The sequence below is a fragment of the Meriones unguiculatus genome, chromosome 11, assembly GCF_030254825.1.
Source record: "Meriones unguiculatus strain TT.TT164.6M chromosome 11, Bangor_MerUng_6.1, whole genome shotgun sequence".
NCBI lineage: Eukaryota > Metazoa > Chordata > Mammalia > Rodentia > Muridae > Meriones > Meriones unguiculatus.
The window spans coordinates 9059175-9087046 of record NC_083359.1 but is presented as its reverse complement, the minus strand read 5'-3'; the positions used below and the strand labels follow the sequence as shown (position 1 = coordinate 9087046).

Genomic DNA, 27872 nt, shown 5'->3' with positions numbered 1-27872 from the left:
GGAGGACCACACGTGCTCAAATTTCTAATTAGGTTTTAGTCTTAATTCACGTTTGGAATCTGGAAAAAGCCAACATCTCTGATTACAGGTGATTACATTCTTTTAGAAGAAAATGGAACACCCAAATATCAAAAATTTTAAATTACTATTTCTGTAAAATGTCTTTATAAAAGTCCTGATACTTACTATGCATTTTTATTATTAATTTGCCCTTAATGACTAAAAATAGTTATAAATTCACTTGTGGGCTGGTGAGATGATTCAGCAGGTAAAAGCACCTGTCGAAAGCGCAATGAACAGAGTTTGATCCTTGGAATCCACATGGTGAAAAGACAAAGCCAATGACCATGTCTTGTGACCAGGATATTCATGCTTCCTGCCTTATAAATAAAAGCTAAATAATTAATTTGTATTATATCTGATATTTTATTTCATAAATTTGAATAATTTAATATTATAACCAATATAAAAAATAGTCAATATGTCTAATAAAGTGTACTAAGTTATGATCTCCAGAATGCTCAGGGCTGCCTATGGCTCAGTGAAAGTGCTTGCACTGCACGTGCAATGCCCCAGCTTTGATCCCAGGCAATGCACAAAAAATAATGGAAAAATGAAAATCCTCACAGACATGTCATCAATACTAATACTAGGAGACAGGCCAGACTGGGCTACATACCAAGTTCAAGCCCAACCAGACCTCATAAAAAAAGCCTATCGCCCAAGCCCCCAAAAAAATAATAAATAAAACATTTTCAAAACATTTCAAGAATGACATTTCTCCTTATACCATTGTCTTTAACCTACAACAGTGAGCTAGACCAACTTTGTTTTGATGTCAAACCAACTCAAACAAACCCAGAGTTAAAGGCAATGCCTTTCCTTTTCACATTCTTCACCGCCTACCACTTAAGCCAACCTCAGGCACCACAATTTACCTGAGGTTTTTATTTACAACTCTGTAGGCCAAAAACCAAGCCCCCAATAACACCACCCCACTATCATGGACTACATGTAAGAATACAGATACAGAGCATATTTATCATTTGTGTCATTTATAAAAACAAAAAATGCACAAGTGCTCAATATTAAAACCATGGACTGCTAGAGCTTGCCAGTATCTTACAGGAACCATCTCTGCGGCCAGAACTGTCCTGCCAGTCAGCCAGCAAGCAGCAGAGGAAACAAGGTCAAGTCTCACCTCTGCCTCTCTGGCTCTCCATCAACATCCTCATCAGCACTGCATGTGGCACTGGAGTCGTTGTCTGACTGTGGCTCAGGCCTCTGGATATTCATCTGCTCAGCCACTGCCAAGTCTTCATCTGGAGCTGCGGTCTTCTCACTGCTGCTCTCCAAGTCTCTTTCTTTGGCATCTCCTTCACCTTCAGGAGCAGTGTTTTCTGGCACCCGCATTTCTGCGTCCACAGAGTCGACTTTGGTAGCAGCTGGTGGATCAAGAACAGAAGTGGCTTGGGCGCCGCACTCCTCGTGGTCGACATCCATCGGCTCTGCTGTCCCCACAGTGGCGCCGTCAGTCACCTGGGCCTCCACACTTTCACTTTCAGCTGGTTTTGTGCTTGGAACTGCTGAAGAGGGAGATGCACAGGGTGCAGGGTCAGTGGTGGCTTCAAGCTCAGCCACAGGTTCGGTGTTTCCTCGAGAAGCAGCATTTTCACTGCTGTCGTCACTGGGCTTGGCAGCTTCAACTGGTGAAGGAGAGGGAGCACTTTCTGTATCAGAACTATTGTCAGCACCTTAAAGATAATGATACAGCATAAAAATCTGATAATCAACAGGGTTCAGGTGCTGACAGAAACCACGCTTGAAAGCACTTGTTAGGATGAACTTGACTCCTGTGGTGACATCAGGGAAGAGCAGCTTCTTGCTAACATGCTCTAAAGGATCAAATTGTCTTGACCTTCTGAGATTGAAAGTAAAAACTCTTTTAGATGTCTAAAAAAATGGTTTATTTTAAAGACAAAGAAAGAAAGAATAACAAAACTATTCCATGAATGACAACATTCTGGTGGAAGATATTTTAATGTTAAAAAGTTAACATAAGACAAAATATATACAACAGCTCTGAAAAGACAGAAATATCTTTAGAAAAACAGGTTCACTTAGATGTCATTAAGTTTGTTCAGCTTGAGGCTTTTGTTTTTTATCAGCTTGACACAAACTAGAGTTACCTGAGAAGAGAGAACTACAATTCAGAAGCTGCCACCATCAGACTGGCATGTCTAAGCCTGGCAGGCCTTTTCTTGATTGGCGACTGGTATGGAGTGACCAACTCAGTGTGGTGCCACCTCTGGTCATAAGGTCTTAGGGAGCAGAAGAAACTCCCAACTTTAACATGAGCAAGCCAGTACGCGCTCTTACAGGGCCTCTGCTTCAGTTCCTGCCTCCAGATCCCTACCCTGAGTTCCTGCCCTGAATTCCTGCAGTGATGGACTGTGACCTGAGAGTTACAAGATGCAATAAACCCTTTTCTCATCAAGTTCCTTTTATCACAGCAACAGAAACCCTAACCAGGACAAAGTTATATTGTTGGAATGGAAAAACGAACATTATATAACCATCTGTGAATAAATATTTTTAACGCAAAATATTTTTAAAACTAGAAATTCAGTTTTTCATCTATCCAAATAGGTATGTACATACAGCTGTTTGAAGTAATGGGGTATACACAGCATGGAAAACAAGTCAAATTATCTTTTTAAATTTTTTTCCTCATATTTATGTGTGTTTTGCCTGTGTTTATGATACACATGCACCACATGCCTGAGGAGGCCAAAAGAGTGCATCAGAATCCTGGTACTAGAGTGATGACTGTGAGCCACCATTTGGTGCTGGGAAGGTAACTCGGTTCTTCTGTAAAAGCAGAAAGTGTTCTTAGCCACTGAGCCATCATTTGAAGCCCTATAAAGTACACATTCTTATGGAGGCTGCAGAATAATAAATATTTCAAATATATTAGGTGGTAATTGGTACAGTGACTATATAAACTACATAAGCAGTAAGAGGGAAGACTGAAAAAAATAAAGAGATGTCCTGAAAAGAGGCTTACAAGAAAGAAAAAAGTGAACCCTTTTCCCTGGTCTGTGACGATTCATGTACAGTTCTCTCACAAAGTGTCAAGGCTCAGAATAAAATTCTTTTGCTCAACAGAAGACCAGTGTGGTTGAAGCAGAGAACAAACAAAAATGTAATAAACAAAAAGCTCAGAGAGGCACAACAGTGAACTCCTGTTAACAGCCCTGGGCTTTTGTTCTTGAGGAAATGGAAAAGTGTTTCAGGCTTTGGAATAGAGAATAAACATGGTTGGATTTAGATTTTACAAAGATAAACATTACAGCTGGGTAGTGAACAAACAAAAAAACAGAATGGAACACAACTACCAAAAACAAACAAACAAACAAAAAAAAAAACCTAAGGAGCCCAAGCAAGAAAATAACACAGAGGAGAAACCACAATGGAAATAAGGAGATATGACAGGATATTCAGAATGTATGTAAAATACAGCAGGCATTATTTGTTGATGGACTGTATGGGGGTATAAAAATTTTCGTCAGGTAACTAATGGTAACGGTAGTGAGAAAGCGCACCCTGTGGGTGGGGCTAGGCTATCTATTCACTGTACACACCAACTCTGACGTGGCCTCTAATAGTGGAACTATTACAGGGTAGATGCCTGAGCCTAGAGTTCAAGTAAAGCTTACCAAATGGTAGCAATTGCCAAAAGTCAGATAATAAAGTGATAAAAAGCTACCAGAAAGCTTGACATAACCTTTATTTTTGATTGTACAGTGAGGAAAGTTGACAAATTACTTATCCTAAAAACATCAGAAGACCTCAATATAGCCAGGTGCAGTACTGCATGCCTGTGATCCCAGCACTCAGGGAGGCAGCGGCAGGTGGATCTCTGTGAATTCGAGGCCAGCCTGGTCTACAAAGTGAATCCAGGACATCCAGGGCTACACAGAGAAGCCCAGTCTCAAAAACAAAACAAGACAAAACAAAACAAACAAACCAACCTTTCTCAGTCATCCTCTTCTAAAGCACAGAAAACTACGTAGTATTTCACAAAGCACCAGTTAAACAGACTTTATTTTATTTTATTTTTAAAATCTATTTATAATTTATACAGTATCCTGCCTGTGTGTACACCTACAGGATAGAAGAGAGCCTGAGATCTCATTACAGATGGTTGTGAGCCACCATCTATACTTGAACTCAGGACCTTTGGAAGAAAAGCCAGTGCTTTTAACCTCTAAGTCATCATCTCTCCCTTCTTTTCTTTTATCAAGATTGATTTGTTTTTATTTTTATTTGCCTGCATGAATGTCGGTGTGAGGTATGGAATTACAGACAGTTGTGAGCTGTCATGTGGATGCTGGTAATTGAACTCAGGTACTCTGGAATAGTCAGTGCTCTTAATCATTGAGCTATCTCTCCAGTCCCCTCAAACTTTCTTTCCTAAAAATAAGGATATAAACAGGCAAGCCCATAATGACTTAGAACAAGAATCTAAGAGCAAGCCCAGATTTTTGTAAAATTTCAGATTTAGCTCTTCTTACCCTAAATAAATACCCAGCTAGACATTTTAGAAAAAGATACACAGCAATTGTCTATAATCAGCTGCCTTCGTTCTTTACTGATAAGAGCCGTGCCATATAATAAGGAATGCATACATGGGACCTCTTTAGGGTTATCAGAAATCATGAGGCCATAGGTCATGTTAAATCCAGTAACTTTATTCTCTAGGACACTTTGAAAAAGAAGCTGCACTACAAAGAAGCAAGAAGAGAGCCTGGAAATCTTTGGACAAGTGGATTTCTATCATGGAGACTACTGTAGATAGCACAGGATATCCACAGCATGAACGCCAGACCAAACTCACAACTACCTTCTTTTCATATTTGCAATTTAAAAAACAAACAAACAAACAAACAAACAAACAAAACAAAACAAACTTTTACACTAAGATTAGCCAAAAACTAAAGTAAACTAAAAAGAGGGGGACCTTATTTTGACTTTGGGCCTTTGCAGGGTGGAGATCTTCTACCTTGCCCATGGATAAAAATGTATGAAACTGGGCTTGGGCTTTACTGTGGACTAAATCATGCTGCCTTCACATGTCCAATGCTGGGCTCCTAACCTTCAATGTAACTGCATCTGCTTTACAGAGGTAACTGATGTTAAATAAAGCCTTAAGAGTGGGTTGCTGTTAAGAAACTGTGATACCATCAATGCACACATGGGGGAAAAATAAGGTAGCAGGGAGCCAGCCTACAAGCCAAGAAGAGCTCTCATCTAAGGCAAGCAGTTGACTGTGAACTTCTAACCTCCAGAATTGTAAAAATACACTTCCATAGTTTAACACACTCAATTCATACTATTCTATTATAGTACCCGAAAGAGATTAATACAGCTGTCCTTTATCCACAGAGTACTATTCAAGACTGCCAGCAGATCCTGACACTTCAGGTGACGCTGACTCTGGTATATATTGGTATTCTCCTATACATTTCTATGCATTCATAAATACAATAAAGTTTAATTTAAAAATTAGGCAGAATAAGAAATAAAATAGAATGATTAAAAAACCGTAACTTAATAAAAGTTATATCGAAATTGTTTCTAACACTCAACTCATTAAATTTAACATTTACGATTTCTTAACCATGGTAACTGCAAATAAGTGAAATTAGTAAAGGTTCTATTCATATAAATAACTACAAGGAATAGTAGTCAACAGATAAACAGCTGTGAAATGATGTTCTAATGTTCTCATTAACGAGCACTGATGCTTCTAAGCCTTAGAAGTAGCAGGGACTCATCAAGCTGCCCTGAACCAATCTCAGTCCTGATTCTCAGTCTTATCTAAGGATTAACTTGCTCCAGTACTCTAAAAAACTAAAGTACAGTACTCCAGTGCTGTAAAAAACTAAAACCCAGGCTGGGCTTGGTGGTGCACGCCTATAATCCCAGGACTTAGGAGGCAAAGGCAGGTAGATCTCTGTGAGTTCGAGGCCAGCCTGGTCTACACAAAAGTGAGTCTAGGACAGACAGGGTTATTTATTACACAGAGAAACCCTTTCTTAAAAAGCCAACCCACCTCAACCATCCCCACAAAAAACATTTCAAATTTACAATTTTAAGGTTAAAAGACAATAATGACAATAATGACAATAAAAAAGAAAAAAAATAAACAGAATCAGTATTTCTAAGCTGTAGTATACAGAGCTTCCTAAGCTTATATAAAATACAGGAGCCAACAAGGAAATCAGCAAATAACTCTAATCATATACAATCTAAAAATCTAATTGACAATGAAACAAAAAGGAAGTGAAGTGTACATATATCAAACAATATTCTAAGAATCCTTACAGCAGAAGCACTCAGTTTACAAAGAAAATTTAGACAAATTGGTGAATATAAACTGAAATAAATTATTTGTGCCTTTGTTTTTCTATAACTAGCAAACATCCAACTTCCACATTTCAGGAAGCTGTGGTGACCTGTTTAAGCAATTGTCCCTTCATTTCTTAGGTGGATGATTTTTCTGCTCGGTGTTCTAAATGTCATCCAGACTTATAACATGACAAGCTCAGTGTGATGTGTAAACCTTAAAATATAAAATAAATCAACCTCAAGGCAGTAAAAATCAACAAAATAGTAACTTATGCTAACAACAGAGTAAGTAAATTTGGCAATGGCACACATAGAGGCAGCACAAAGTTAAGTGTCTGCAGAAGGAAGGACCCTGTCAGGCTCTGCTGGTTGTACTTCCTATACAATCTTAAGTACACAGAAACAAATACTTGTTGATCAAGTGAATAAATATAGTTTCCAAATCTAGGCCATAAAAGCACTGATACGCTATTTCCTCAGTGAAGCAATTCCTATATAATCAAAGACTAACCTAGAATTTTATATTTGAGGTAACAAAGGTCATACACAATTTAAAATTCTGAAATACCTTCACTATCTTCTGGATTTTCCTCTTCATTTGAGGCTTCAATATCTTCATCCTCTTGGGCAGAAACAGTGGAAGCAACGCTTTCACATTGAGACACATCTCGTTCTTCACGGGGTTTTCGTGAAGCCTAAAGGTACAAAATAATAACTCAATTATTAAGAGTTAAATAACCCAAAGAGGAAAAAAAAACAACAAACCAAAACATTTCATTCCTGAAGCAATACAGTATTCTAACAAATGCAAACAGTGGTCAGGAAGCATGTGGGTATGACAAATCTGTGCTTGAGGTATAGGAAATTATCTGGCAACCACAGATTGGCCTTTTGGGCAATGGATGACTTCTACGAAACCTACTGAGTTACCACTGAATCACATTAACATCCTCATTTCAGCACTTGAGAGACTGAAGCAGCAGAAGGGTGCTAACCTGCACTATACAATGAGACCTTGTTTCAACCCCTATACTGTCCAAAAAGTTTTATCTGAACTATTTTGGAAACCGTAAATTTTTGTACCACCCCAAGTTCAGATAATAGTTTTTTTTTTCCAATAAAAAAGGATGCATGTTCACATTCTAATAGAGGTAACATAAACATGACATGTATAAGAAAAAAAACCTGACTTTTTAAATTCCAAAATAACTAGACATCTTAAATACACTGACTGGTACTTTTTTTTTTTTTAGTCTTTTAGATAAGTAGACACATATGTATGTCACTGTATGCACGCCTAAAGAGCATGCTTAACTGCATGTAGTTACACAGTCTACTTTTAAAAACCCAAGTTTTCAAAATACACTGAAGGTTTTCCTGTGATAGTCTTCAAAACTTTTTCTATTAATGAGTCTATAAAATATTTTCATTAATGTATAATTAAAATTAAAGTGCAATTAAAACTCAAGTAATTTTCTCTTTCTTTTTAATTTTTTGGTTTTCGAGACAGAGTTTCTTTGCATACCTCTGGCTGTCCTGGAACTCGCTCTGTAGACCAAGCTGGCCTCAAACTCAGAGATGCACCTGCCTCTGCCTCCAGAGTGCTAGGATTAAAGGAGTGCGCAAACACACCAAGCTTGAGTAATTTCCAATGTTTGATATTATTAACGGTACAATAAATACTAAAGAGTTATACAACTGCATAGGCAGCAAATAATTCTTGCTATTACTTTTCCATTTCTTTTATGGTTAATGAGGGCAAACTTTGTTTTTGGTAAACTAAAATGTTCTATCTTGCAAATTATGTTATGCTAAAAGTTGTCAAATTTTGAAATTATGCAATGTGTTCTTGAGATCTTGAAAAAGATTAATAAGTAAACAACTAAAGTCTTTGTAACTAAAATGATTAGACTGAGAAGGTTTCTAACAATTGTATTTTAATTTATTGTGAGAGACAAGGTGTGTGTGCATGTCCATATACATCATAGGTATGGAAGCCAAAGGTCAGTCCTCTCTTTCCAATATGTGGGTCCTGGGGATCAAACCACTTTTAATTGAAAACTGATAAAAAAAAGACTGATAAGGAAAAGACTTACCACTACTGCCCTACTCACTTTCTGTTTATGTTGTTGCAAAAGGCTGTCAAGATTGTGCCGCCTTTTATAGTTAAAATAGAAGTTTTTACACTGGGCTTCGCTTTTAGTTCCCACCATCTTGGCAATGGCTGCCCAGTTACGACCATGTTCTACCAGGCCTGCATAACAGATCAAACATTGAGTAATCAATCACATGTTTAAGCACACAAGAAAAATATTAAAGCAACTTAACTACTGACATTAAACTGACAATGAAAAAAGTATACTTTCAGGTATTTGTTAATATACTTCAATACTTACTGGTTCAAAACTCACTCATACTTATATCTCCCAAAATTTAACACACGCTGGCTAAACCTTATCCTTTGCATAGATCTCCCACAGGAATAAGGGTAAATCTAAATCTACAGTACTTGCAAACTAACTGGTATTTCTAGATCCTTAAAGATATTATTGTAATCATAAGCCAATATAAATTATTCAATGTATATGAAACTTATAAACAACCTTGTTGTTAGTAAATACACAAACAACTTTTTAAAAATTAACCATTAAAAGGGCTGGGAAATCTCAGGGTTAAAGCATTTGCCTACTACATATAAGGCCCTGGTTTCAACCTCCAATAAATATTTAATATTTTTCTAATCATACATACACACTAAGTATATGCAAGCACATACATATGTGTCCAAACAATACAAATATGAAATTTCATATAGTGAGAAAGCTATATAAAATTAGGTACATAACAAATAGATAAACACAGATTTTGAAGGTTATTATAAGTAGCTCCCTTTATAATGAAAAGATGAAGATCAGCCAGGTATGGTGGCATTTGCCTGTAATTCTAGTACATGGAAGGCCGACACAGGAGGACACAAATCAAGATCAGGTTTTTTGCTACATAAGACGTTGTTTGAAAATCAAAACACACACACAAAGAAAGAAAATTAGGGGCTGGAAGGATAAGTCCATCAGATAACACGTGCAGCACAAGCAAAGAAAGTTGTACTTAAATGCGGACAACCATATGAAAATGGGTATCGGGCTAGGGAGATGGCTCAGTAGGTGAAACTGTTCATACTGCAGGCCTAACAATCTGAATTCAATCCTAGAACCCACATAAAATGCTAGATATTCCAGCACTCTGATAGACAGTTGGAAGACAGTAAGGTAGCCTGAGTAGGAAACACAGCAACATGAACAAGAAAGACTGGTTCAGGGCTGGAGAGATGACTCAGTGGTTAAGAGCACTGGCTGCTCTTAAGAGGACACTAGTTCAATTCCCAGCACCCACACATGGCAGCTCACAACTGGCCGTAACTCAAATTCCAGCAGATCTGACTCCCTCAAACAAGCAGATATGTATGTCAAACACCAAATGTACATAAAAAAATTTTTTTCTTAATACTGCTTCAAAATAAACGTGTAAGAACTGAGTCCCAAAATGTTGTCCTCTGACCTCCATACATGGGCACAAATGGGCACACATTCACACACAAAGAATAACAACAATTATAGATGACAGATAGATATATAGACAGACAGACAGATGATGGATGAGTTGTTTCTGATGGTACATGTTTATAATCCCACTACTGGGGAGAGCCTGGACAACTTTGGGGATCACTAACCAGCCAGCCAAGCCTAACTGGTGAGCCCCAGGTCACAGTGAAACAGTGAAAGACTGTCTCAAAAATCAAGGTATACAGGCTGCCAAGATGGCTCAGCTAGTAATGAGCTTGACCGACAAGCTTTAAAAGCTTCATTCAATCATGGAATCCATGCAAAGATGGAAGAGAAGAACCAGTTCCACCAAAGTTGTCCTCTGAGCTCAACATACAGTCCACTCCATAACACCCATCCATCTACAACACACATACATATATATTAACAATAAATAAAAGAATTTAAAAGATAAAAAAAACCAAGGCATATAGCTCCTTTAAAAAACCCTAAGATTTGCTCTGGCCTCTACATATACACCTGTACATATGTCCCAGCACTTGGGAGGGAGGGGCAAGGCAATCTCTGTGAGTTCAAGGCCAGCCTAGTCTAGAAAGCCAACTCCAGGACAGCCAGAGCTTCTATATTAAGAAACCTTGTCTCCAAAAGAAAAAGAAAAAAGAAGTAGTATTCATTATCCAATAAATAGTGAGTAGATTAGTATCAAACAAGTCAACAAATGGATGGCTAGGCTACACATAATAACTTCTTTTAAAAAGTATAAGATAAATAGTGTTGATTATCTTTCTGTAAATTTCTATTTAACCTATAAGAAATTTCAGTTCTAAAAAAAAATAAAAATTAAAAAGAAAAAAATAGACTAGAACATTAAGACTATCTCCCAGAACATAGGACGAAAAGAAATAAAAAAAAAAAAAATAGAAGAGTAAGTGCACAGCATTAGAGCATCAGCCTGAGAAGTCAACATCCAAAAATGGGTACATGGACAGTAAAGAAAGAAAACCCCCAAACTGAAAGATACAGGTTCACAGCCCATAGATCTTCTGTGTTGAGGACAGAGCAGGTAAGGAGACCAATAATGAAATATCTCATCATGTTTTCAGAATCTTGGGAGACTTCCAGAGATAAAAAAAGCAGAAAGGCTTTCACCATCCAGCACTGCATACCCATCTATCTCACCTCGTTCTAATGTAGCACTCCCCCTCCCCAAGAAGCCAGAACATCTCTTATATACACACATGTATGCACTAAACAACAATGAAAGAAAAAAGAAGCCATGAATTTGATAGAGAGCAAGTCAGAATATATGAGAGGGTTTGGAGAGATGAAAGGGAAGGTGCAAATGATGTGATATTACAATCTCAACAACTAATGTGTGTACGTGTGGTGTAATCACAAGTACGCATAAATCATGATATATACATTTATATAGGTATATGAGATTTACACTGTACTTGTGTTCAAAATATGAGGAAAATAAAGGGATTACGAAGATGTCAAAAAAAAGAAATTTCAGTTCACATTCACATTACATTGCACTAGTAAACAATGTTGGAAAAGCAAAGTCTGTAAAGTGCTGTGGTGCAATAAAGACCACTGAGCTTTTAAAGTAGCAGATACAGGACTCAAATTATTGTTTGCTTGGCCACAAACTTTGCAATCTCCCCCTGACACATTTTCTTTGGTGGTATATAATTAACTAGGTCCAGGCAGAAGGCCCAGTGTTTGCTGAACCAGCCTAATGACCCGAGATTGAACCCCAGACACTACATACAAAGCCAGATGCAGTAGCACATACCTCAGAAGGCCACACTCCTGTGTGAGTGTAGGAGGTGGGGAATGGGGCAAAACCAGAATTGGTTGGGAGCCTATCAATGCAGTGCAGAAAAAAACACAACAAAGAGCCCCTGCCTCAAAAGGAAAATGGAGGGAGAGAATGGAATTCCTGCAACCTTCACATAGCATTCATTACATGTGTCATGCACAACACATACTAAAAAAACCCGATCATTAAAAGAAAGACTAAATCAAATAGAAAACAAGGAACTAACCTCCATTCTGTTTAATGCAACTTGTAAAGAATGGAAAGATAGATCTAAAACTCATAATTTAACCCTAAATAATTTCTAACACAGGTAATTACAACTACTGTGGAAATGTGAAAATAATTCTCCGTTCTCCAATGATAATCAAAATAAAACTGCTGAGAGAATCATAAATTCTTCAAACATATGCATCTTCAACTACACTGGAGCTAATTATCATATATATTCTTAAATTTGCTTCAAAGTTCTATTTACCTTTCTAGAAAACTTTGGGGGGTATAGACAGGGTCTTGTTACATAGCCTAGACTGACCTGGAACCTAAGTAGCCGATGTTGAGCTGGTCTGTGTGTGCGTGTGCTGTACTTGCATTCAGGTGTGCACATTGTGTGTTTGGGGTTTTTACCTCCTTATAAGTCTGAACACATGTGCATTCCTGGTGTCCACAGAACCCAGAAGAGAGAACTGGATCCCCTAAATACTGGAATTACATATGATTATGAGGCACCATGTGGGTGCTAGGAAGTGAAACTTGGTCCTTTGGAAGACTAAGCAATACTCTGAGCAGTCTCTCATTTCAACTAATTGTAATTTGCTTCAGAAGCAAAATTTTAGTTTGATTTCATTCATTACCAATCTTAAAAATAAAGAAGGAAAAAAAAGCAAAAATTAAGCTCAAACTTCACACATTGTTGTATATTACCTTTTTTAGCAACTTCCATTTCTTCTTCTGTCCATCTCGAGGTCTCAACAGGCTCAGTAGAAACTGAAATAAAGAGAAAACTCAGGAAAAAGAAATCCAAATTTGAACTATCCCTTCAAAAAAATCAGGTAACTGATAACTTATTTTTCTTGTATAAAATTAGACAGTAAGAGCCTTTTAAGATGAAAAAATTCCACACTTAGTGTCAAGGTCTTTCTCAATATTCTCTGGCGTTCGACCTTTGTCTACATGTGTGGTGAAAGAAAGTCCACCTCTCAGCTTAGCAAACCTCTCTTCTCTGCTCCTAAAATGACCAAGGAGCACAGAGCCTCTCCTTCCTGAGCCACCAGAATCATCTTTCTATATAACCTAAACAGGGCACTCAGTTATTATTAAAAGCCCTCTGCAAGCTCTCTACTTTGCAGTGGAGGAAGAAACAATTCAAGAGAAAACAAGTCCACCATGATGTGGCCTGGCCCATTTTCATCCTCCCAGTTACTTGGATACAGTGCATCATGCTTGCCACTTGCACCATATGCATTGTTTTTCCTACCTCATTTTGTGGTGAATCATAGATAGGGGCACTTCATCACTAATAAAATCCTTTCAAAGAATAATGTGACAATATTTAAAATATATATATATGTATATGTATATATATATATATATATATATATATATATATATAGTTATATTCTTCAGCCCAGTATGTCTTGCCTAAATATTTATTCCTTAATTTAGCAGAAAGTATTACATGTAGGACATTATAGTGCTGTCCATACTGGTTTAAAAAGGAGGAAAGACATAGTCTAACCATTCGGCAGTAGGGAAATGTTTGTGTAAGTCATACTTCAGAAGCAAAGTATTAATACAGCATAGGCATTTAAAGAGTGAATAGGAATTATGAATGCTTTGAAATTATAAAGCAGGTGGCTAGAGAGATGGCTTAGAAGGTAAGAGAAGTAACTGTTCTTGCAGAGGACAGGGGTTTAATTCCTCGCAGCTACATGGTAGCCCATAACTGTCTTTAAGGTTCCAGGGGATCCAACACCCCTAAAGGCAGGAGGAATACAGTGACATTATAGAACTGTTCGTTAAAATCTTTTTTTTAACTATAGAACTGGACCAGCAAGATTGCTCAGCAGATAAAGACACTTATGCTGTAACCCTGCCAACCTGAGTTCAATCATGAAAACCGTCCTTGGACTTCTGTACCTCCATTCACACAGACACATGCACATACATAAATAAAATTTTAATGTGAAAAATAGAAAATATCTATGTTATATGCCAAATAAAAAGTTACAGAACAAAGTGGTATATTAACTAATGAAAGAAAAGCTACATTGTAACTACTATTCTTTTTCAAAAGAATTTTACTTTCAAATTTACTAAATTAAAGAGCAGACTTTAAGATCTTTCCTGGGTATCAATACTGGCAGGCCCTGCCCTACTTTACCATCACTCAAACCGAACCCTGACACGATTACACCCTGCACAAAAGCAACCTCTTCTACTAACTGGGCTCTGGTGGCGGCAGCTGTGGAGGGGGATCTTCAGCGGCTGCAGCAGCAGCACTAGCAGCTGCAGCTTCACTCGTCATGGACCTGGTGATCCGGCCCTTCCGGCGCCCCTGGCTGTTAGCAGTCTTCCGACCCCTCGGAATGGCCTGCTCCCTCTCCTCAGTTTCTTCTGCTGTGCCTTCTGTTCTGTCCTTTTCCTTGGTTGTTTCTCTAAAAACAAAAGCAAATAAAAGCTTTTCTAATTTAAAAGTAAAGATACAGCCAGGAAGATTCTTTGAATAGAAACTGTATGCATTTATCCAATCTTTTACTTTTGAAACTTTCAGGAAAAATTCTATCATGGGAGCTTTTTTAACAGCTTTGACTGATTCAAGACACTTCAGAAAACTTGTATCACATATTAATAGATGTAAATTTTAAACACATTACATATTAACTTAAAAACCAGGAACCCATAAGAAAATGTCCAATGACAGTAGAACTACCTAGACCTGGAGCAGCAGAAGAAAGACTTTAGCAAAGGCAAAGGTCTCAGATTTTTTTTTTTTTGGCTTAAATTCTGCTGAAGTTTATTCTATACAATGAAGTTAAAACAGATAAAACTTCCTGACAGATGCCTATTCTGTAGTAATAATCCACAATACAATTTTATGAAACAGTGTTCAGAACTATTTCCATAAGTGATATTGTATAACAAAGCAGTATGGCTTCAGGGTTGTTAAGTCAGGTTCTCTGAGTTCTGTCACTTGCAAAACCTGGAAAAAGTTACCTTGCCTCTGTGAACCTCAGTTCTCTCGTCCATAAGGTAAGGTCAGTAGTAATATATTTCACAGAGTGATTGCAAGTATTAAAGGAGGTAATAAGGTGCCTAGAATATCATATATTATTATTATTATTATAAAATTTATCTCAATCTGTAAAGAACTTCTTACACTATTAAGTACTTAATAAAATTTAATTCATGGTGAATATTACTAAGAGTATTATTATTATAAGAAATATCTGACTATCTGAATGCCATTCTCTGTACTACTGATGACACTTGTTATATTTAAAAATATCTGAAAATAGTTACAGTACTTTGTAGCTGAAAGGATTTAGATGGACATGAATATAATCAAACACATACAAAGAATGAGTATGTATATTTTTTAAAGTACACACCTGCAAGACTCAGTTATTAGTGGCAGATACTGTTTATTTTCACAATTTAAGTATGTCAAGTAAAAGCCAGTTGAGGTTAATAAAGCTATAGATCTCTCCCAATATATGCATGCTTCAAGAATGACTCTATCACAGTGTAAGTTAGAAACGCACAGAGTTAACTCTGCCGTAGCAATGAGCCACTCCAAAGATGAGCATGCTGGATCCTCTTGTAATCAGTACTTGGGAGGCTTGAGTCAAGAAGATCTTGAGTTCAAGGCCAGCCTGTGCTACAACCTAATGGCCATCATAAAAATAAATAAGCAGCAGAAATAGGTAGGACATGCCTTTAACTGCAGCATTTAGAGGACAGAGAAACAGGCAGATTCTGTGGACCAGCATGGTCTACATAGTCAATTCCAGAACAGCCATGGCTATGTAGGACTCTGTCTCAAAAGCAGAAAAATAAATAAGTAGATAATAAATGAACAAACTACTCATCCTATTCTCCTCCCTACCTATCCAAACAAGCTCCCTACCTATCCAAACAAGCTCACCATCTTCTGAATAAAATCTAACATGTCACTTTCACTAACGTTCTACCTAATAAATCCAAAGGCAATCTACGTTCTACTTCTTTCCTTCAGTCTAATGAAATCATTGCCTTGTTCTCAGTGCACAGCTGTTCATATGGGTACTACTACCACTTTAGCTGTGAGCTCCTCACCTTGCTAGTCACCCATGTCTGTGTCTTCGAACAAATCTCCATGTTCTGCTCATTCTGCATTTTCAAGCTTTTGCTTTAAATCCTGCTTGTTATCTTGCCTCCTTAATTACAAACTACCTGAAAATAGGACATATCCTATGTATCTTTTTCATCCTAAGACCCAAATCACATACCATTACCTATGAGTGTATATACTCAGTGTATACTGAGTAACTTAAATAGAGTCACCTTCAGGTGGTTTTACAAAAAAAGTAAATCAAACAAAAATATATTTAAAAAAATACAATTCTTTATGAAAAGAACCACAAACTATATGGTCCAAAAATGTTGACCCTACATCTAAAAACAAAATTTTGTTCTTGTTTCTCTGTAAGTATCTTACGGTAAAAAAAGCATGAATGCCTGACTCTTAGTTCATATTTTATTTATTTATTTATGTGAATGTGTTCAACCTGCATGAATTACTGTCTATGAGCTATGTGTATTCCTGATACAGGAAAATGACAGAAGAGGGCATCAGATCCCCTGGGACTGAAGTTACAAAATTTCTAAGCTACCATGTGGATGCTGGAAATAAAATGTGAGTCCTCTGCAAGAGCAGCCAGTGTTGGTAACTTCTGATCCTCTCCAGCCCATTTTCTTTCAGAACCATACAAGTAACTTACATGATATTAAATGGCAGAAACAAAACAAAGGCAAAATTTATTTCCACGAAGTCTATGTAAATAGCACAATAAAGACTTTTAAAAGCACAAACTTCTATAATATGCAATGGCCAAGATAAATCTCAAAGATGCATTCTTCTACTTGTGCTAAGTAAAAGAAGTCACACAGACTACACATTTGGTGGAGTCTGGCCTTTAAATGTCGGCAAAAGTTTAAGTGTTAAAGACTTGGTCCTAAATGATGCTGTTTAGAAATGCTGGAGCTTTAAAGAGGTCTTTCTGTCACTGGTGCCATGAAGGAAATACTGAAAGATCTCTTTTTCTCTCTCTTTATTCCCTTTCTTACTTCCTTTGAATGACTAATAGAACCAATCTTATCAGACTGATACTTCTAAAGTTATAAGACAAAAGCAAGCATTTTCTTCTTTCTAAGCTGATGATGAGGTGTTTTAATAGTGAAGGAAAGCTGGTTCCATTTATACTTCGTTCTAGAATACTATTAATCAGAAACTAAGAATGGGCACCTGACTAAAAAGAAACCTAAGGAAGCTGAGTGGTGGTGATGTACACCTTTAATTCTAGTATTCAGAAGGCACACAGGCGTATCTCTTTTGAATTTGAGGACGGCCTGGTCTATAGAGTGAGTTCCCAGGCAGCCAGGGCGACACAGAGAAACCCTTCTCAAAAATTAAAAAAGAAAAAAGAAAAAAGACTGTATCATCATTACACATGAGTGCACAGGCGTGTTTAACCGTATCAGCACACACACAGGTGACTGCTGAACGGAGGTCTCACAGCAGCACAAACACTAAAATGGGTGAGTTTTAGTCACTAGGGAAAACAACTTGGCTCCTAAAGCTTCTTCCCCAGGCTGCCCTTATGAGAATATAAAAGCACCAACACTGACAGCAACTGCTCAGAAAAAACAATAGTTATACATTAGATTTTGGCTTTCTTTTCCCAGTTTTTCATAATGAAAAATAATTATTACTATGAATAAGAAAACACAAAAAACAACATAAAATCAGTAAGTATATATACATAGATTTAAAACTATTACTTTCTCAGCATCATTATACTATCTAGAGAAACTTGAAGATTTTTCCAAATCAAAGACTAAATTACACTCAAAATATCTTGGTGATAACTATAAATTATTGCAGCATATAGCTTAGAATAGCAGAATCTGAACCAGGCATGACTGAGGTCCGTAATTCCAGCACTAACAAGAGAAAGGCAGAACTGCCACAAGTTTGAGGGAAACCTTGTCTAAATAGTAAATTTCAGACCAGCCAAAGCTACACATCAAGACCCTATGTTTTATATATATATATATATATATATATATATATATATATATATATATATAAAGGGTCTGTGTGCATGTGTGCATGCATGCATAAAATAACATCCCTGGCAAATAGGGCCATTAAGTCAAACATTCAATTTACTAAAATATTCCATTTCTTTATTTTCTTTAATCCTTTTTTTTGTTGTTGTTGTTTGTTTAGTTGGTCAGTAGTTTTTCAAGACAGGGTTTCTCTGTGTAGCCTTGGCTGGAACTCATTCTGAAAAACAGGCTGGCCTTAAACTGATAGAGCTCCACCTGCCTCTACCTCCCAAGTATTAGGATTAAAGGTGTGTACCTCCACCACCTGGCTAATATTACATTTCTTTTTTTTTTCTCCTCTCCCTTTTTTTATATTAATTGCAGCTTATTCACTTTGTGTCCCAGCTGCAGCCCCTTTCCTCATTCCTCCCAATGCCACCCTCCCTCATCTCCTCCCATGGCCCTCTCCAAGTCCACTGATAGGGGAGGTCCTCCTCCCCTTCCATTTGACCCTCACCTATCAGGTCTCATCAGGACTGGCTGCAATGTCTTCCTCTGTGACCTGGTAAGACTGCTTCCCCCTCAGGGGGAGGTGATCAAAGAGCCAGCCACTGAGCTCTGGTAGAGACAGCTCCTGTTTCCCTTACCAGGGAACCCACTTGGACACTGAGCCGCCATGGGCTACATCTGTGCAGGGGTTCTAGGTTATCTCCATACATGGCCCTTGGTTGGGAGTATCAGTCTTAGAAAAGACCCCAGGGCCCAGATTTGTTGTTTCTGTTGCTCTCCTTGTGAAGCTCCTGACCCCTCCAGGTCTTTCTATCTACCGCCCCCTTCTTTCATAAAATTCTCTGCACTCTGCCCAAACTATGGCTATGAGTCTCAGCATCTGCTTTGATACCCTGCTCGGTAGAGTCTTTCAGAGGTCCCCTCTGTGGTAGGCTCCTGTCCTGTTCCCTGTTTTCTCCCTCTTCTGATGTCCTTCCCGTCTGCATTTCTGAGTGAGGATTGATCATCTTACCCAGCATCCTCCTTCTTACTTAGCTTCTTTAGGTGTACAGATTTTAGTATGTTTATCCTATGTTATGTGTCTAATATCCATTTATAAATGAGTATATACCATGTGTGTCTTTCTGCTTCTGGGATACCTCACTCAAGATGATCTTTTTTAGTTCCCACCATTTGTCTGCAAATCTCATGATTTCCTTGTTTTTAATTGCTGAGTAGTATTCCACTGTGTAAATGTACCACATTCTCGTATCCATTCCTCCGTTGAGGGCCATCTGGGTTGTTTCCAGATTCTGGCTATTATGAATAGAGCTGCCACGAACATGGCTAAGCAAATGTCCTTGTTGTGTACTTGAGCATATTTTGGATATATGCCTAGGAATGGTATAGCTAGATCTTGAGGAAGCACTATTCCTAATTGAGAAAGTACCAGACTGATTTCCGAAGTGGTTATCCAAGTTTACATTCCCACCATCAATGGAAGAGGGTTTCCCTTTCTCCACATCCTCTCCAGCATGTATTCTCACTTGGGTTTTTGATCTTAGCCATTCTGATGGGTGTAAGGTGAAATCTCAGAGTCATTTTGATTTGCATTTCCCTGATGACTAAGTGTCTCTCTGTCGTTCTTAATCATGCCAAGAAACTGATAATTAAACCATACATATTCCCATGAACTCTTACCACATCTTTCACACCTCTACTAAATGTAATTTCAGATCTGGAAATAATTATAACACATATCTAACTGCTCAACTCACTTAGAATCTTCCTTCTCATCTTTTTCTTCATCATCCTTCTTTTCTTCTTCCTTTTTCTCTGTTTTTTCTGCTTTATCCTCTTCTTTTTCTTCTACTTTTTCTTCTTGTGAGGGACGGGTAATCTGCTGCTAGAACAAACCATTATTTATGAGATACAAAAGTAAATCATTTTTCAAACTGTATTACAAATTATAATATTCACTCAAAACAATATTAAGCGGGAAATCCCATTTACAATAGATGGGGGATGACACAAAAAATAAACCAAATAAGGAAAATGAAGGAAACTCTATAATGAAAATGTTAACATAGTAAAAAACAAAACTAGAAAAACCTTCTGTTTTCAAAGATTGTACAAATTAATAGGTAAAAATGCAATGTTAATGACATTTTAAAAATTCCATCAAAACTCCAATGAAATTTTTTTGTTTTTGTTGTTTTGTTTTGTTTTGTTTTGGTTTGGTTTGGTGTTTTGAGACAGGTTTCTATGTATAGCCCTAACGATCCTCCAAATCACTCTGCAGACCAGGCTGGCCTCGTACTCAGAGAGTTGGTTGCCTCTGCCTCCAGACTGCTGGGAAATGAAGGTGTTTACCACTGCCCAGGTCCAAATGATATTCTTTATAAAGGAAGAATAGAAAATCTTACATACAGTTCATATGAAAACACAAAAGGCTAAATGGGAATGCCGGAAGTTTCAAAATCTGAGCTCAAATTATACGACAGAGCCACAGTAACAAAAACTCACATGTGAACCAATAAAATATAGAACCCAAATTCATAGAACTACCACCACCTAATTTTTAACAAAGGTGTCAGTTTGTTCAGAGCCAACAGAACGATCCTCATTCAGCTGGGCATGTCGTCCTAACATGAAATAAGCTGTTCACTACAGATGAAAGAGCAGGATAAGATTCACGTTGAAAGAGCAAAAGGAATCTGTACTCAGTGTGAATACTGCCGGGGAACCTGAGAGCAGTGCCAAGCAGCACCTGAGGTAGACTCCCCACTGCGGTGTCTCACTGTATCCTGAACACCTATGTGTTCGCCCAAAATCCTCAAATTATGTCAGGTGGTGGCAGCGCACATCTTTATTCCCAGGACTCAGGACGTAGAGGCAGGTGGATTTCCGTGAGTTCAAGCCTAGCCTGGTCTACAGAGTAGGTTACAATACAGCCAGAGCTACACAGAGAAATCCTGTCTCAAAAACAAACAAAAAAAAATTTAAATAAAAAATAAAACAAAACAAAATACTCACGTTAATAAAATAGTAAAATTAATAAATTCCCCCATTTGGTAGACACTTTGAGTTGTCTAGGAACAAAACTGAGTAATCTGACAGTATAAAGGGGGCAGAAAAAAATGCATGCAGCAAACAGGCACGTTTTCTTTTAAAATGTACTCAGGAAATAAACTAAAAATCTCTTAAGCCTATCTTGTCATAATATACTAATAATTAATGCCTTTTAAGAAACTAAATTTTAGATTAACTTTCCAGACAGTGAAAGCTATCCATCAACTAAATACCCAATGGTGATGGGAGTAAAGACAACAGCAGCTACTGTGTATTGAGCACTCCTTCCGTGCTTTCCATTGTACTCTGAAGATTTTGCCAACACACGGTTTCCACAACAAATAAACATCACTACTATCACCACAAATGCAAAAACCAAGGTTCTACGTACAAATTTATAGAACATGTAAACATATAAAGCTCTTGGCATTATACTCAAAAGCATTCTTCCTAACTATTGGTAACTTAACAGTTTAGACAAAAAATACTTCCAATTTCAAAATTACTAAATGATAAATGTTTCTGAATACTTTCAGAGATCAGAATATGCTAATGTAAAGGTAGGAAAAAAATAGTATCAACACATGTTCTATGGATTTATACTTAGAACCAGGGTTTTTGCATTTATGGGTGACAACAGTGATGTTTATCTGTTAGTATCATTATGGAAACTGTGTGTGTTAGCAAAATCATGAGAAAGGAGACCAAGTGTTATTTAATAGTGACATGTCTGGCAGCAACGATCACGAACAGTCAACATAAAAGTTCTAACTGCATGTATTTTCATGGTGACATACTTACTAGGTGTGTTGAAAGTTACAGCATATCCAAACAAAACAAATTCTTCCTTCTTTACGATGATGATGATAAAGATTTGTGTGTGGATGAGTCTATTTTTCTGTGTATACAGGTGCTCCCAAGGACACCAGAAAAGTGTAGACATCAGGTACCCTGAGTCAGAGTTACAGGCAGTTGTGAGCCACCTGAAACAGGGTGCTAGAAGCCAAACTTTGTCCTCTGCAAGAGCATTAAGTGCTCTTACATGAAATAATATTACTAGTTGGCCTTTTATTTTTAATGTGTGTTTCTGTATGTGTTTCTGTGTGTGCAGACATGTACATGATAGTACAGATGCCCATGGAGGTAGGCAGAAGGATCTAATCTTCCAAAGTTAGTCTTAATAGGTGGATGTAAGCAGCCACATGTGGGTGCTGACAATAAAACAATATAACTCTGCAAGAACAGTTTGTACTCTTAACCGCTCTCCAACCCAAGCATACTTTTAATTGTGGATTGCAAATGAGACCTGTCTGAATATTCTTTTGTTTTCATATGTCCAACAACTCTGAAACATTTCTTTAGTTAAGTAACATACCTGATTTCTGCCTCTGCGTTTTCCATAATTCCTTCTCACTAGGGCTTTATAATTCTCATTTTTCTTGGTTAAATAATAATACAAAACACAGTCAGGCACACTCTGTAATAAAAAAAGTTTAATTTTTTAATAAAAATATTTCAGCATTTTTTATTTCCTGTATTCATTTCATGTTCAAATATAAAGTATTTTTAAAAAGTTTTTCTAGTGTAATCAAATCATAAATTAAAAACAAAACCACATGGCCATAAGTTTAAGCATATCTAGGCTAGAGAGTCAACAGGGAACTACTATACAAAATATCTACAGTTGCCTTAATCCAAATTATGCTAAAGATACAAAGCTCCAACAGAAATGTACTCTTACTAACTAGCAATACATTCTCTTGCTACTATATAAGTAAGAACTCAAAAAACATTAAAGCTACTTGACTAAAGAGAGAGAGAGAGAGAGAGAGAGAGAGAGAGAGAGAGGAAATCAGGATGGCTCCCCTCCCAGACCCACCAGAGGCTATCTCTGTGCAGCCCTGGCTATCCTGGAACTCTCCCCTGCCTCCCAAGTGCTAGGATTAAGGGTGTGCACCAACTCCTTTCAATCAGGACTATTTTAACCAGAGAGCTAATGACTTTAAAAAAAACTCAACATAAAAAAATGTATTCTTTGGGAAAAGACATTAGATCATTTTTGACAAATGATGAAAATTGCTTTTGGTTCTCTGTTAAAAACTACATTTTTGGGCCTGAAGAGATGATTCAATGGTTAAAAGCATTGTCTGTTCTTCCAGATGTCCTGAGTTCAATTCCCAGAAACTACATGGTGGCTCACAACCATCTATACTGGGATCTGATGCCATCTGGCCTGCAGGTGTACATGCAGATTAAGCACTCATATACATAAAATAAATAAATGAATACTAAGGAAAGAAAACTTTGTTTTGTTTTGTTTTTTCCTAGACAGGGTTCTCTGTGCTGCTCTGGCTGTCCTATCGCTTGTACTGCAGACCTGGATGTTCTTGAACTCAAGAGATCCTCCTGCCTCTGCCTCCAGAGTGCACCACCACTGCCCAGGAACTTAACCTATTTCTTTAAAGACCTGTTTCTTCTGTTTCAAGACATGGTCTCAACCACATAGTGTGGCTGGCTAGCCTAGAACACACTTTGTAGACCAGGGCAGCCTTTTGTCTCTCTCATGCTGAGTTTAAAGGCAAGAACCTCCACAGCCAGGAATGTTTAATTCTAGTTATGTGTGTGTATACATGTGTAGGTACATGTAGAAGCCAGAGGTGTTCAGATCATCCTGAACTGAATTACAACTGGTACAAGGAATCAAACTCAGTTTCTCTGCAAGTGCAGTAGGCACTTTTAGCCCCTGAACCATCTCCAGCCCCTGTGCTTGGATTATAATGTAATTATAGTTATCATTTTATATATTAACAAGTCACCAAAATGTTTTCATCTATTATAGTCCTTTGTAAATTCAGTTTTAATTAACTACTGATGCTTGTTAGAACACCACAAGCCAAAAAATATCTAAGGACACCACAAGCCAAAAAGACCTCCCTCCATGTAAGCTTTCTCATACCTTCCTTTCCAAGTAGGATGCAATCAGGCCAAAGTTTTTCGGATGCTGGATAAACCTGAGTTTAAAAACAAAAACAGTATTAATGTACATCACTCGTCCCTAAAGAGGATTTCTATAACACCCTAGATTTGCGCCCAGAGGCTCAGAAAACAAAAGGAGGGGGATGCATAAAAGATGTAAGAGACAGAAAGGAATGCTGTGAAATGCTGTCTTCTGGACAGGACATCACCACTGTACTCATAAACTCAAAAGTATAAGACCTGTGCCATATCAAGTCCCTTCCACATTCCAGCATGGAAGGAACAGGGGCTCTTGAGACCCAATCCCAGGTTGAGTAGCTACTGGCATTTAATGGAAGGGAAAGCTATTTTTCTTCTGTTAAGTAATTAACAGTGCTTTAGTAAATAACCTCATGGCCAACTCATTAGGTCACGATTGTTTTAAAACAAACCTGAAAGTAGAAAGTAGATTTGTTAGGAAGACGTTAAGAGGAAGATGAGGATAAGAAAAAGGAATGGGTAAATATAAAATTATATGCATTCATAAAATTATCCAAGATAAATATAAATATTAAGAATATATACACATTCAAATGTTTTAACAAAATAAGAAAAAACAGGAAGAATTATGTCTAGCCTAATTCAAAGTGATTTGTCACTTCCCACTAACAACCATACAATCATTAGAGAACTGTTAAATGGCAGTTTTCAAAGAGAAGATTTAAATTCCATTCTGTTTGTTTGTTTTTTGAGACAGGGTCTCACTATGTAGCCCTGGTTGTCCTGAAACATACTATGTAGACCAGGCTGGCTCCAAAATCAAAAGTCCACCTGCCTCTGCCTCTGTCTCTGGAGTGTTGGAATTAAATGCATGCACCACCACACTCTGTTGATTCTAAATTTTTAAAAGGAGCTGCTTACTTGAATCTGTGATATTGTAAGGCACAGAAATCTGTCTTAGAACAAGCCTCCCAAAAGTAGTGTGAATAGTACCCAAGGTTAGGAATCTTTTTTAAAACGACTCTAAGTGTCCATTTCTTATCTGTTAACCATTATCCAACCTACAAATTTCAAAGAAGATAAATTTATCTATTTCTCACAGTATCTACTCCAATGCTAAATTGGAATAAAAGTTTTGTAGAAATAGTTCACTCTCAAGTAAATACCAAACAATTTTACTAACAAACTTTTATTAAAGAATAATTTAACAGTTAAATTACTTGTCCTTGAAGATCTCCTTTTCATGGTCAGTCCAAACATTCATAAACTGCCTATCTTTATAAACCTTCATAGGATCCTCCATAAGCCCATTCATATTGATGAACTTGACCCTTCTTTGCTCTGCATCAAACATCATAGGTGGAATCACAGAAAGCTGCCGCATTTGTTTCTCATTATTCTGCAAAAAAATAAATGCAGTTTAGTTAGTCTAATATTTAAATTAGGAATTTTAAAATGCTATAAACTTTTAACAGTTAAAAAAGTAACTGTAACTTAATAACAATAATGCCATATATCACAGCATGTCATATGATTACTTATTTCTAACACATTTACCTTGAATTATATAAATTACACAGACAAGATAATTCATCAACTGAAAAAAAAATCTACTACTTTTGCATTTGTTTTGTTGGGGTTTTTTTGTTGTTGTTATTTGTTTTTCTGTCTTTTCTTTCTTTATTGGACAGTCCTCCATTCTGCAGTCCAGGCCAAGACTACAGCTCAGGCTGGCCTCAGATTCGCTGCAATCCGCCTGCCACACCCCTCAATGCTGAGATCGGTTATAAGTATGAGCTACCACTACTGGCTTATCCTTTACTTTTCTGAGCATTTCTTAATGAGATTGATGCTAGGAAAATAACAAAAGTTTAGATCTAGAAGATACAAAATAATATACCGATGAAGCACTCATTTAGTGAAACATTTAGCTGTTGCATTATATATATATAATATATAGTCTCATTTAAATACTAATCTCAACATCATTTTAATTTTTTTAAGATTTATTTAGTTTATTATGTATACAATATTCTGCCTGCACGTACACGTGCATGCCAGAAGAGGGCACCAGATCTGACTATAGATGGTTGTGAGCCACCATGTGGTTGAACTCAAGAGGACTTCTAGAAGAGCAAACAGTGCACTTAACCTCTGAGCCATCTCTCCAGCCCCTTAAAAATGTTTATTTATCTTTATGTGCCTTGGTGTGTCTGTGTGAGGGTGTCAGATCTCCTGCAAATGGAGTTACAGACAGTTGTGAACTGCTATGTATGTCCTGGGAATTGAAGTCTGTTCCTCTGGAAGAACAGTCAGCGCTCCTAACCACTAGACCACCTCTCCAGCCCTTAATTTTTTTTTTTTTTAAACCTCTGTATTAAGACAAGTTGTCCATGAATGTTGAGGCCACAGACCATCTTTGGGAGTTTTCCCAATTCATTCAGATAAGGTCTATCACCTGAACCCACAGCTTGCCTAAGCAGGTTAGTCTTGCCAGGTGCCCTTTTAGCACTACCTGGCATCAGATTACAGAGTCTGATCATCGACTTATTCACTGAGGCGTCTCCTCAGCCATTCATCATTGTTGTACAGAAAACAATCTTTAGCATCATTCCAGAGAGAGAAACAAGCAACAAAGGTATTAAGGTCTTAAGGTCACTGACCTAAAATTATTTAACTCACATATTAAATACCAGCTAATTTATATAATACATTAAAATTTTAAAATTCTTATCATTGTAATTTAAGGTGGTTTACTCTATCACATATGACTTTCCCCAAAGTATAAATTAAGACTTTTATAAACACAAGTTTGCATGTTTTTAAAAAGTGCTTATAAAACTTTAGTACTTAACTAAATATATGAAGGTTTTTTTCCCCCTAAACATATTCCCGAATTGTCAAGGTTTTACTAAGTGTCTAGTTTCAGGATATTCTTTCAACCAGTTAGAAGACCACCCTTTAAAATTGGCACATTAGCTTGAAATCATTCAACTAATAATCATCTTGGGAATGCATTCAGGTGTACGCTAATAGAATCCAGAGAAAAGGAAGCACAGAAATTTAATACAGATTTAGTCAGTAGAGAAATTATAGCTAGAAATTTCAAAGATCAACCATGCATTTTCCAGGTTATTGTAAAAGCAATATAGAATAATGGTTGTGTTTAAAGTAAGTATATTACTTGCACCAAGAGCATGCAGGATTATATGCATTATGTACGTGGGATTTCAGGAAACATTCCAAATATAACTGAAACATATTGCAGAAAAAAAAAGTGTATCTCTCATATCATAGACAGAAATGATGCTAAGGTGCTCAATAACACTGTTGGAGAACTAAAAAAAGGATTGAGAACAACTGGTCATTATGTAACAATGCATGGAAATATGTGCCTCATAAAGTATGGGACAAATCTCTGTGGCTGAATATTACAATCCTCCCTGAAAGGAAACACTTTCCAAAAGATCAAATGACACTTCAGATCTTCTTAAAAAAACATTATCAGAAGTGAGAAAGGAGGACAAAAACAATGGCACAAGTCTATTTTAATTGGTACAATGTCCTGAGAATTGAGACAGAACAGAAAAGCAATCTTTCTACCTCTTTCATGGAGTGACAAGAATCCGCACAAAAGTTATAGGAGCATGACACACAATGAACAGGTATAATGGATACCAATTCAGATATACGCTCCATTTCAACAGGCCACTTCCACATCCCAGAAAAGAATTCATACAAACTGC

The 27872-nt window shown here is 37.1% G+C and overlaps 1 protein-coding gene across 28 annotated transcripts in view; it reads right to left on the bottom strand.

The window, feature by feature from the left end:
- Ncor1 (nuclear receptor corepressor 1) overlaps positions 1-27872 on the bottom strand; it is a 148808-nt gene that overhangs the window by 56532 nt on the left and 64404 nt on the right. For 15 of the 28 annotated variants that reach the window (XM_060363530.1, XM_060363528.1, XM_060363547.1 and 12 more), the window contains 9 exons: positions 25347-25525; positions 24128-24182; positions 22547-22648; positions 19878-20005; positions 14245-14456; positions 12724-12786; positions 8511-8668; positions 6983-7109; positions 1202-1754 (listed from right to left, as the gene is read on the bottom strand). In XM_060363530.1, coding sequence (XP_060219513.1) covers positions 1202-1754; positions 6983-7109; positions 8511-8668; positions 12724-12786; positions 14245-14456; positions 19878-20005; positions 22547-22648; positions 24128-24182; positions 25347-25525 — 1577 coding nt within the window. The remainder of the gene's footprint in view (positions 1-1201; positions 1755-6982; positions 7110-8510; positions 8669-12723; positions 12787-14244; positions 14457-19877; positions 20006-22546; positions 22649-24127; positions 24183-25346; positions 25526-27872) is intronic. The other 13 variants (XM_060363539.1, XM_060363549.1, XM_060363558.1 and 10 more) reach the window with 9 other exon arrangements.